A 13,025-nucleotide genomic window follows, 5' to 3' on the forward strand; every position below is an offset into this window, starting at 1 on the left:
CACACAATTATGAGTCCTCTTTTTGGGCAATTTCAAGAGCAAAGAAGCAATAACGAAGACGAAAAATTCGAAAACTCCAAGTATAATTTTATCGTCCATGAATTATTTTAATTTCGTTTTTACTTTAATCTTGAGTAGCTAACTCTTTTAATTCTAGGATTTTATTTTGAACCCTATGTGGGATTTATGAACCATTTTCCATAATTTTATGCAAGTTTTAATTCTGGATTATTTCTTCTACTTATTTTATTAAGTGCATGAAACTAGCCGCTTTATGTGCTTTTTTGTTATTGTTAATCGCATGAATTGGAAGATCGGGTTAATAATTAGAACTTGGGTAGAAGAGCATTTGTAGTATTAAGTATTAACATATGAATATAGTTAATCTCTTAGTTAGCTATTATTGAGATTTGTGCTTCATGTTGTGTTCTAGAATTAATCATGTAGGAATACACTAATTGAATCTAGAGTATTATAATCATAATACTCACGGAAGCGGGTTACGGTTAATTTAGCATCTCCGGTTAGTAATCCAATTTAATAACTTACATAATTGAAGGAATTGGGAAATTAATAATCACATAGGGGGGAAATAAAATTATAGGCTTGTTTCACTGATTAATCTACGTGTTTAATTATTTTCTTGCTCTTGCCTTTTTTAATTTGCTTTAATTTAGTTTAGTTAATTTACAATAATTACTCAACTTTCGACTGTGTAGAATGAGCTTGATCACAATTGGCAGGATTTAACGTCCATAATTAAATAATTAAATTTTATCTGTGGGATCGATACTTGGACTTAAAAGTCCATCATGTTACTTGTACGATACGTGCACTTGCGTGTAGGTATTATCAACCAACAAGTTTTTAGCGCCGTTGCCGGGGATCAAACCCGGGCCACCCGCATGTCAGGCGCGAATAACTCCTGAAACTTTTCATGAAAGTCTATAGCTCACCAGAAAAGGATGAACAAATACGACGGGAAATTCACAATTTCGTCCAAGATCAAGGTGAAGCATTATCCGAGGTGTGGGAGAGATTCAAAACTCTTTTGAGGCAATGTCCAACTCACGGAGTGGAGTAATGGCGACTAATCCACATTTTTTATCAAGGAATTAACGAGAATGCGATAACCGTTTTAGATGCATCAACCGGAGGTAATTTCATGATTCAATCTATACCTGATGCATTTATTATGTTGGATCAAATTGTGCATAACAGGTTTGCCAAATCAAGCGAAAGGACGATTAATTGAGCCAAGAAGGTTCCCGAAGTTTTGGAATTAGATGCAATTACGCCCCTTCAAGCTCAAGTGACCCAAATTGCACAACAAAATAAGCTCCTTTTACAGCGCATCAAAGCAAATCCACCACAACAAGTCCAAGCCGTGGATTTTCCATGCTGTGAAATTTGCGGGAAATCACTACACGCTCCAATGCAAACAAGATGTGGAATAGCTCAATTACGTCAACAATGCCCCTCCTTAATTTCAAAATAAAGGGTGGAGATCACAAGGCCAATACGGAGTAAATTCACAAGGCCTCAAGGTCAATTTCAAAATCAAGGGTACCAAAGACCTCAAGGTCAATTTTAAAATCAAGCCCCTCCTCAACAAAGCTATCAAGGCAACAATCCACCGACCCAAAATTCACACACTGATGAGGTGTTGGCCCAATTTATGACCACCAATCCAGCCTCGTTGCGCAACTTAGAAAATAAATTGGCACACCTAGCATCGAATCAAGAGAACCGTCCGGCAGGAGTATTGTTATCTAATACGGAAGACCCTCGTAAGCAAAAATTTAGAGACTTGCCAAGCTACTGATTTAAAGATCGAGGAAAAAGAAGAAATTCAAAGCAAACCACAAGCAATTGTAGCCGAATTGGTGGAACCGATACCATACCCCCAAAGATTGCAAAAGAAAAAAATCGAGGCCAAAACTTGTCAAGCAGTCACCCTGGAAAACGGAAAGCAATTGGAAGAAGCCCAACAGAAGGAGAAGAGAAACACAGCAATCGAGGAACCGAGAGAACTTGAGGAAAAAGAAGTAATTCAAGAAGAACCGCCATCGACAGTGATTACACGGGCCCCACCAATTCTATATCCTCAAAAGTTTCTAAAGAAAAAGCTCGATGCCGAATTCCTAAGTTTTTTGGACAAGTTGAAGGAAATTCACATAAATATGCCATTCATCGAAGTACTTCAAAAGATGGCAAAGTGGGTGAAATTTCTCAAGGACCCCGTGACAAAGGGGAAAAAATTGCAAGGGAGCGAGATGATCCAACTCACCGAGCAATGCAATGCAATTCTTACACTGCCCCTTCCACAAAAACTCGGCGACCCAAGTAAGTTTATTATCCCTTGTACTATAGGAGGTAAAAAATTTAGATCGCTCATCGATTTTGGCGCTAGCATTAATCTTATGCTTTATTCCACTTATAAAAGTCTTGGTTAGGTGAGATTGAACCGAGGGCTGTAACTCTTCAAGTAACCGATAGGTCTTTAGTTTATCCAAAGGGTATTTTACAGAATGTGCTAGTAAAAGTTGATAAATTTATCTTCCCTGTTGATTTTGTTATACTTGATATAGATGAGGATAGGGATATATACCTCTTATAGTAGGGAGATCGTTTTTAGCCACGCCGAGAACTCTAATTGATTGTGCTAGTCGTGATCTTACGATGACGGTGCACGATCAAATGATCAAATTTAATGTTTTTAGTGCAAATAAAAATCCATGTGATAATAATTCTTGTTTTGCTATTGATATTATGGATTTTATAAATCTTGAAATATTGATGTTTTGAACTTGGACCCTCGGAAAGAATCTTTGAGTGCAGGAGACGATGGCGGAAACAAAAGTAGACATGAGCAAGTTTGTTTTGTGGACTAAACCACAATTCTTCTAAAGGATAGTCCAAAGAGTTGGGGTGTTGACGGCAATGTGAGAAGGCGAGGAAACGGATGTTGCCACCCAAAGAATAGAGCAAGCCACGAGAGAAGGCCTATCAAGCTACTGGGGTCATAAGGATAGAGCCAAACGAAAATTTCACAAGGGACAATTGGTGTCATTGTGCAAATCCCGTTTTTTGTTATTTTCATGAAAGCGCAAATTAAAGTGGTCGGAACCGTTTATTGTCCAAGAAATTCTTTCTCATGAAGTAGTCAAGATAAAGGATTGTGATTCGGAGCGTACGTTCAAAGTGAAAGGGAATCGGTTCAAGCCTTATTGGGGAGATAGTAACGAACTCCAAGTAGCGTTGGTCACTTTTGCTTGAAAATAAAGAAGCAACGTCCGGCTGAAGACTCTAAACTTAGCGCTTCTCGGGAGGCAACCCGAGCTTATTAAGATCCTATGATAATTAAGATCCATTTGTATAAGCATTGGACCAATTTGTTTTTATTAAGTAAAAAAATACTATTCTTTTATTTTTGATATTCTTAATTACCTTTTACATTGTATGTGACTTCTTGTTATTGTATTTTAAAGAGTTTTTTTTTTTTAAGTTTTGAAGAGTCATGTCATTCAATTTTGGTATAAAAGTAAAACTTATGATTCATCATAACATTATTTATTAGGAAAGTGATTCTGAAATTAAGTTTTTTTTTATATTCTATGTTTCTATTTATATTTATTTTTTCTATCATCATTTGTAAATTAGTTTAATATTTCAAATTATATATTAATATAACATATATATATATATATATATATATATATATATATATATATATATATATATATATATATATATATATATAGAGAGAGAGAGAGAGAGAGAGAGAGAGAGAGAGAGAGAGATAATAACCGAGTGTCTAATATGTTGTCACCTCTCTTTTAAATTCAATTATTTTTTAAGATTTGTTTTTTCTTTTAATGCATTATTCCTCAAATATTATCTATTTATTTGCTATTATGCTTTTTTTTTTTCTTTACTTCCGACGATTCCCTATTTTTCTCGGCCGTCTCCAACCATCCTCTTTTTCTCTCCAATTCCGGTAACACGTACTTTTTTCTCTTTCACAAAAATCGATATCTTCCTCTCTTCCGTTAAAGAGTGATGTAATGTAATTTTGCACGAATATAAAACTTGTGATTAATCATAATATTTTTTTTTATTGAGGAAGTGTGTTTTATATTTTAATTTTCTCATTTTCTATCATTATTAATGTATTATTGTAACTATTTGAATGATATCTTTTCATATTAAAATATATATATATATAGTTTTTTAAAGAAATTAAGTATAATTTGACTATGATGAACGTCTTATATTATTATTGTCATATGATATTACTTTTGTCATTTGTTAATAATGAAATATTTTAGCACAACTAGGGGTGGAAATCGGACGGATCGGATCGGAAATAGGCTCTTCGGAAAATTTCCGATTTTTTTCGGAACTGAAATCTCAATTCCGATTCCGATTCCGAAATATTCGGAATTTAAAAATGAGTTCCGATTCCGATTTATTCGGAATTTTCGGAAGTTCGGAAAAAAATCGGAATTTTCTGAAGAGGGAAGATTAAAAAAAAAAAAAATCGAATAGAGCATAGAACAACAAAAATCAGCAACAATCGGTGGCTAATCTGTCTACATAGTACAACATAATCAAGAATTTCAATTACTTTCATATTACCAAAACAAATGGACATGTTACGCATAAATAATTCCTAAAATTATGAAATATCTACAGAAATCACAAAAAATATTAAAAAAATTAAGGTTCTCTTTAGATGACGAAAATCGATCGAGACGAAGAAGTAAGCCGATGGGGTACAGACTAACGACGTAGAAGAAGCCTGAGCAAAGGGTCTGGCTGAGAAGAAGAAAGAAGTAAAAACTTGATTAGGCTTTTTCGTTTTCTTTAATTTTTCTCTCTTTTGGATGAAGAAGCGGCGCAGCACTGTCATGAAAATGAGGTAGAGAAGAAATTAGGTTTGAAATGGGGAAGTGTAGTTTGCATATTGGGCCAACTTAAATGGGTCAAATGATCTATTTTTAAATAAAAAATTTACGGCCCAATCCAAAATTGGAAAGTTGTAGTTGCCTCAATTTTAGTATAAAATATGGACTATATATAAATGTATAATAATTTTTAAAAGTATAAAAAATTCAGAAAATTTTGGAATTATTCGGAAAATTTCGGAATTATTCGGAATTATTTTCGGATCGGAATTCGGAAATTCCAAAAAATTTATATCGAATTCCGATTCCGATCCGATTTTTTTCGGAAAAATCGGAAATCGGATTTTCGGAAAATGGATTACAAAAATCAGTTCCATAATCGGAAATATTCGGATCGGAACCGGCGGAAATCGGAAATTTCGTTCCGATTTCCACCCCTAAGCACAACTATCAAGTGTGTTAATTATAAAGACTATAAACTTTATAAGTACTTTCTGTCTATTAATTAATTTATTATTGAATCTCACTAAATTGTCTTTACAAATTTACCTATGCAAATGGCATTTTTGTCCATACAAAAAAGGAAAAAAACCTCCTATGTATTCATACTTTTATAAGTAGTATAAAATAGATACAGATATAGAAGAAGCGAGCAATAGTATGTCGTAAGAATAATCTATAGGCCGCCCCTCTTCTCGCCCGAACCGTAGCTTACCACTTGTAGATGGGAAATTCGACTCCTCTAAGGATCCGTTCCTTCATGTCAGTCCCACGCGTTCTGGTTCATCCTCCTCTTCGCGAACTCTTTCCATTTAGATTATCCTCTTCCTTCAACATGCCCTAGGCCAGCCAGTAACCAAAAAGAAAAAAAATGCAAAAAGGAGAAAGGAAAAATAAAGGAGGATAAAATATGGGAACCTCAATGTTCGCTCATCAAGGGCAAACACTCAGATAAATTCATGCACGACATAGGGATGTCTGCATGGTACACTCAGTGGCGGATCCAGGATTTGATATAATTGTGGGCTAAACTTAACAGGGGTTCCGGGGCAGTGCCCCTAATTTTTTTTATAAGCTATTCATAAAATACATCAACAAATAAGTAAATGTAATACTCAAAATGTAGTTATTACAGCTCTTTAAACAACGATTGGGTGGGCTAAAAACGAATTGAGTGGACCAATTATATTATACAACATTAAAATAGCATTAAAAGAAATTGAGTGAGGGTGGGTTCAGCCCACCCAACACTACACATAGCTCCGCCCCTGGGTATACTATATTGAGTTCGAGCGAGCATGATCGGTTCTATGCAGGTATCGGCTTCCCCGTTCAACCTTATTTCGCTTGGATCTCCCAAAAAATACGGGATCACTTTAAATCAGTTCCACCCAATTTCCATTCGTTTCATGTCCGTTTTTTGGTTTGCTCTAACTTGGCAAAACATACAACCAACTGTTGATCGCCTCTTCACATGTTTCCTTGCTAAACGATACTCCCCACAAAGGTTTTACTTGTCTACTCGTGGGAACACTAAATTCATGGACAAGACCCGAATAAAAATTGCACCACTCGGATCATTTCTAAATGTATGTGGTTTCTTCCACTCCTTTTGAATTTTCCACCACCATAATTAACGAAACACCTGGTTTTCGTACGCTTTGGTTAAGAGATGAAAGCTCTAATAAATCATCTCCGACCAGGGTGGTTCCATGTGGAAAATCTCACCCGGGATTCGCAAATTTCGACTCACTTTGACTTGAGGTGGTTGAGTCAAGGCAATAAGCGCTAACTTCTCACTCACCTAACTTGTTTTTACTTAATTTATATATTGGAACGTTGACGAACCGTTTCTTCTTGCAAGAATGCAATTCAGCCAGCTTTTCTATGGCAATAGTGGATATCGAGGATTTGGATACTATCGTCATAATCATTAAGCATATGCATGTACCAATGCATCTCATGTATCAAATGAACCTCAATATATACAATTTGGGTCAAATATACCGCGACGTTCCGGCAACACCATGATCCTGATTATAATTTTCAACCACCAACGAAGAACGAATCTCAAACATATCCGAAATAATTTTCATACAATCAACAATTCAATCATTATTTCTATTCACAATCTCAACTATTTTCAGAATTCTCATCCAATCCCACATTTTTGCGGGTTATCTCAACTTCAAAATCAAGGACAATTGCAAAGTACTAGCATATCAAGTAAAAAGAAAACCCAAGGACGAAACCCGAATTGAAATATGGCTAAAGACGGAACTATGTGAGGCTTGGTTAAGCATATCAGAATATGTATAGGTTGGTATGCATCAACGTAGAGATAAATTGTGGGAGATAATTAGAATATAATTTCTACAATACCATGAGTACAGTAGAAATAAGTCCGGACTAACGCACCGATTGTTAGTTGTTCCAACAAGCATCTTAAAGTTTCCTTCATGTGTTAGTACGACATAACGAGACAATCCAGTGGATGCAATGCAGAAGATAATAAAACACGGCAAAAGTAAAATTTGAAAGGTTAGGATAAATTCAAAGTATCAAAGTAAAAAATTAAAAGGGCAAAGTAAAAATTGAAACGACAAACACCTACTTCAATGTATACATACACATAAACACACACAGATGTACTGTATATTGCAAATGATTGAAACATATTTTAATTAATTTTCCAGTCTCTGATATGATTGATGCAAATTAAAGCTAAATAAAGAAGAGTCAACAATTCACAAACAGAACACAAATTCACAGCCCCTTCACTACATCTTGCAATAAAAGTTGTTTGTAATAGTTAGTAACCACAATTTTTTTTACCACTGACTGACTACACATAGTAATAAAAGAGAAGTGGTGCTCTTAATATTGTCGAGATCCGTCGGTTGAAACATCAAAACCCGGAGGGATAAAAACGACATCATCCCATGACGAAGCTGAACTATCCTGCAAATAAACAAAACCAAATATCCCAATTTAAGTTCACTCTCACTCAAAAAGCAAAATCATTATCGACAAATATATTTGATTTCTCTCACCTTCATCCCCTGTATTATTTCCTCAAGAACAGCAACCTAATCACAAGAATTAAAATAAGGCGAATAAATTAAAGAAATAATTAATATTCTCGAGGAAAAAAAAACGAGAAGAAATTGGAAAGTCGACCTGCACATCTCCTTTCCTAAGACTGGGATTCAATTGCTTCTGATCACGTGAAGCTCTTGATAGAGACTTTTCAAGATCCTCCTGTGCATTTCATAAATTCATAAATGTCAAAATAAAATTGACCGATGAGATTGAAATTGCAGAATCGAGATGAGGGATGGAAGTCGTCTTTTTTCCTAACCTTTCGGAAAAAAACAGGGCGATATTGCTTAGTTTGGCTCCTCAAAATCAAGCTTTTCGACTGCAATACATTGTTTTTGGAGGGGGGGATAAGATGATAGGTAAACGGATAAATAAGCTTACAAGTCACTAATTCGGCATTAGCAAATAATGAAGCAAAGAACGTACTGTGGGCTCATTATTTACCACAGTAACATGTGTTTCAAGATCATCGATTCAGATTAGCAAAGCTGAACAATTATGGAACTCGTAAACAACCCATTTCAATTGAGAGAGACGGAAACAGATAGAACTATAAAAAAAAAACAAATTAACTATTTTTCCCATACTACAAATTAGAAGAACCGTTATGTCAGACGACATTTCACAAAGGGGTGTAAAAAATGTCGTATATGAGTGCTGAATTTTTCAACTGCTGCGTGCAAAAGTTAATCTCGGACATTTTGTCGCAACGGAGGATCTTTAATATGGCGAACAAAGGGATAATTAAGGATAAAAGGTACATTTATGAGTAATCAATTGATAGAAAATACCCGAGCCAATTTTTCTCTAATTAGTTTTGTATTCTTTTACTAATACAGCACTCTAAGTGATTCTCCAAGAACAGAAAAATAAAGACAATACAAAGTCGAAGATGAAAGAGAGACGATCCGTTGACTCATTAGAGGTCAACAACAGGACTAAACTATATAATTCTCTCGGATTCACATCTTAGCCAAAAATGATAGATTAAAATTGACCACTCGTGCTTAAATTTGAAACTTTACAGTTGAATTCTTACATATTCCTTTTGCTTAGCTGTCAATGTCACGGGGTTCTAGTTACTTGCTGAAGATGTTTAATTTTTCGGATAAATATTTGATCATGGTCATCATTCATCTCAAACTTAACTCCTTATATTTTCTTTTATTTAGCAATACGGCTGGAAAGTTTGTTCTACTTCTTGAAGAGAGCTGTAGAAATCAGAACCGATGAAGCTCAATTTTGGGCAATTATGGCTTAAATGGTTTCAAAACTGGACATCAGACAAACTAATTGTGGTCGACAAAGATGAAAGATAAACATCGCATGTTGGTTAAACAATCCTATTTGAAAAATTCTGACTATGTAAATCAGAGCAACTCCAACTAAGTGAGTTTCAAATTCCTAAACCACCATTTGATTCCCGAAACTTGAGATTTTTCTCCAAAGGAGCTATTAAAATGGGTTGCATTTCGATGTCTCCTCTATTGCGATGCCAAAATGCATCCTAGACGACGAGGTATCAAACATCCCTTAAAAATTAGCAACCACCATTCCACGTTCAAAAAATCAATAGGAACAGAAATTCTTTCAAAATAACATTTTAAAAATAATAATAAATTCGTTTGATATCTGTGGTTCGTGGTTGGAGTACACTAGTTTTGATAAGAAGATTTGATATTTATGCATTGGAGTTGTTCTTACAAGGCCATTATCAAAATTATAGGAGAGTTACACCATTGCCAATGTATAGGTTATTTTTTGGACAAGGTGTCTTAAGACGAATTTGTGAAAGAAAATGAATCAAGGTAGTTTTTGTTTTTATTTTCGAGGAGACGTTCTTTCCATGAAAGAAATTCTGTTTTTGTATTCTGGGTGAGAGAAATATTGTATATATTTTATCAGGTAAGATTTCGTTTGTTAGTGGTGCCACATCAGCCTTTACCAACGAATAATATTCATAACACTTAAATAAATAGACAATATTTCTTGGAATCACAAGCTCCAGGTTTATATTACGAAGTTGTCGAGAAATTATTTAAGGATTTATTACTAGAACTTTTTCTTTTATATGCAGAAAACTCTACTAATAAAGGATTATTGTTATAGCAGATATTTACTTAATCAGTTGAAACTTGTCGTCCCCGTAATATGATCGATTCTTTATATAAGAGCACACTGAGAATTGTCCCAATTTCAGAAAAAATACAAAGAAGCTCGAAAATCTAAGAAAGGGAACCGAACCTGGAAAACTGGAACACCAGGGAAGCTTTCTTCTCGAATGCCAGCTCTTTCCCTCTCCTGTTCAGGTAAATAAAAAATATATATATAAGCAAGAACGAGCCTTGAATTCCGGATTTTAAGATCACTAGACTTAACAACCATCAAAAATACAAATTACAAGGTTGATGGTAAAAATGAACAAGTTTAGGAATTAACGATACCAAATTATATCATATTTGCTCATCACTTAATTCAAGAACAATCGATTACTGAATATTTGTAAGGTTGTACTGAAAATATTATTAGACTCGAGACTGACCTTCAACGCGTTTTGTATCTGAGAAGCCTCGGGCATCAATCTTAAAGCCACCCCATCAACTTTTAGCTGAAAAATCTGAAAAAATACAATAAAACAGAAATACATCAAAATTGAAGTTCATGATGCAACTATAGCAGATGATAGAAAACATTTCACAAGAAAATCCCCCAAAATGTAACACCTTATTTATTATCTCCTAATATTTATAATACATTTATTTAACACATCAATTTTACACCAAAACCTTGTCAAGCCTACAGCCCAAAAATTCATCACAATCAGTAAAACTGACCAAAGATACAAGTTCCTCCAAATGATCCGAATTTTGTATGTCCGCCAACTGTTTGACAAAATGCCTCAATGAATAGACGCAAGTAGAAACTTACCTTGCTTAGAGCAACAGGAACAACTTTCGAACCAGAACTCATAGTCGGGTCGACAGACTTCATCTGTTCGAGTAGGGTTTCGGCGTCCGCTTCGCTAAAACAGAACAACCCGAGATTTTTGCCCGTATTTGTGCCCGAAAGTAAAACGAATTCCTGCGAACCGTTACTGAGTGCGTATACCGGCACTCCGGCAAGCCGTTCGTCAATAGCTTCAGGTGAAATAGCGTGATTCTTAGGAGTGGCGCTGGATTTGCTGCTAGAAGATAACGTGTTGTTTTCGGTTGAAATGCTGGCAGGGAATGTGGTTTTGAAAGGAGGGTTGCTTTGCAAATTCTGGAAGAAGTTGGAGCAGTGGGTTTGAATGGAATTGACGGCTTGTCGGAGGAAAAGCTGCGGCGGAAATGGTGTTGGCGCCGCCGTTGCAGGCGGTTCTTTGGGTTTAAGGAAATTCATTTTAATTTTTTTTTTTCTGATTCTGGGGTTTTATCGACACCGGAGGAAAAGAAAACTGGAGACGGCAGTATATGGGCAAAGAACTGAAAAACCTTTTAATTTTGGGTTTTATTTATTTATTGTTTCCAGAGGGGTGATTATTATCTCCGCTATATATAAAATGGGGAAAATTGGTTACAATTTCCTAAAACATATTTTGTAGTGCTAAATTTTTTTTTTTTCGCTGTTTGTATTGCTAAAATTTTGAATTTGTTAAAAAGTTATGTAGCACGGAAACGTTGACCGTAATTTATTGTTTGGTTAAAATATTTTTTCTCCTAAATTTTTTATTTGTTTTTTTATGGCTGCGTTGAACGTTGATCGTAATTGTACTGAACACAATAATATTATTGTCCACATCAATATTATTATTATTTTTTGCTTCTTTATTTTGTTTGATTTATTGACGAGTTAACATAATAATATTATTGTCAACCATATTAATATTTTTTTTTAGCATTTTTATTTTGTTTGATTTATTGATCGATTAACGATTAACGTAATAATATTACTGTCTACTATTATAATATTACTGTAAGCACAGTAATATTACTATGGTTGACGGTAATATTACTGGTTGACACTAATATTACTGTCAACCTACATCAATATTAATTCTTTTGGCTTTTTATTATGTTTGTCTTTGTTGAACAGTTAACATATTAATATTACTCTATTACACACTAATAATGATTTTTGTTGAGTTAATATTAGGTGTCAGGGAGTAATATAACAATATTATTGTGTTAAATAATAATATAGTTAATATTAAAGTGTTAAACATTAATCTTATTAATAAAAGGAAGGTTGTTCTGGTGAAACCCTAGGGTTTTTTTCCCCGCTCATTTTATGGCTACATTTGTCATTTAATTATTTTTTACTTTTATTATTTTATTATATCAATTTTCATTTAAACTAATTAAGTATCTTTTAATGATATATTATTGTGTGATGAATTCTTTTATACCATTTATTTATTTTATTATTATTTTATTTCAATTTTCATTTAAACTAATTTTAATGATATTTTAATTCTAAACTAATTACGATATATTATTGTGTGATGAATTCTTTTATACCATTTATTTTTTTTATTATTTTTTTTATTTCAATTTTCATTTAAACTAATTTTAATGATATTTTAATTCTAAACTAATAACGTTTTTTCAAGGAATTATCCAGATTTTTCTCCCACACCAAATCTACGTATCTTTTATTATCTTATTAATAAAAGTAAGGTTGCTCCTGGCAAACCCTAGAAAATTTTTCCCGCTTATTTGATTGAAATACCCTAGAAAAATTTCCCCCCTAATTTGATAGTTATAATTGTTATTTATTTATTTATTTATTTTTATTATTTTATTTCATTTAATATAATCAAGTTAACAAATCCATTAAATATTCGGATTTTTTGACCATAAATATATGTATTTTATTGATAAAAGTAAGGTTGCTCCTGGTAAATCTTAGAAAATTTGTTCCACTTATTTGATGGTTATAATTGTCATTTATTTATTTATTTTATTATTTTTAATATATCTTATATATAAAAAGAAGATATTTTGACCTATAACCCTAAACCTACATTTAGGG

At 33.7% G+C, this 13,025-nt stretch overlaps 1 protein-coding gene across 1 annotated transcript; it reads right to left on the minus strand.

Annotated features, from left to right (window-relative positions):
- Positions 1-7,562: 7,562 nt before the first annotated feature.
- On the minus strand, positions 7,563-11,516 carry LOC105956250 (protein TIC 22-like, chloroplastic). The gene is made up of 7 exons (XM_012980097.2): positions 10,941-11,516; positions 10,555-10,629; positions 10,257-10,313; positions 8,272-8,331; positions 8,091-8,171; positions 7,964-7,999; positions 7,563-7,871 (listed from the first exon to the last, which is right to left on the minus strand). Exons 1-7 carry the CDS (start codon positions 11,391-11,393, stop codon positions 7,788-7,790), a joined length of 846 nt encoding a protein of 281 aa, XP_012835551.1. The 5' UTR covers positions 11,394-11,516; the 3' UTR covers positions 7,563-7,787.
- Between the last annotated feature and the right edge of the window lie 1,509 nt (positions 11,517-13,025).

Source organism: Erythranthe guttata, chromosome 7 (genome assembly GCF_056151865.1).
Source record: "Erythranthe guttata isolate IM_541 chromosome 7, IM_541, whole genome shotgun sequence".
Classification (NCBI taxonomy): domain Eukaryota; kingdom Viridiplantae; phylum Streptophyta; class Magnoliopsida; order Lamiales; family Phrymaceae; genus Erythranthe; species Erythranthe guttata.

Coding starts and splice junctions, on each gene's coding strand:
- LOC105956250 (XM_012980097.2), bottom strand. CDS start 11,393: ATGAATTTCCTTAAACCCAAAGAACCGCCTGCAACGGCGGCGCCAACA. Junction 10,630..10,940: donor TTCCTGTTGCTCTAAGCAAG/GTAAGTTTCTAC, acceptor GTATTTTTTCAG/ATTTTTCAGCTAAAAGTTGA. Junction 8,000..8,090: donor TTAGGAAAGGAGATGTGCAG/GTCGACTTTCCA, acceptor TCTTGTGATTAG/GTTGCTGTTCTTGAGGAAAT.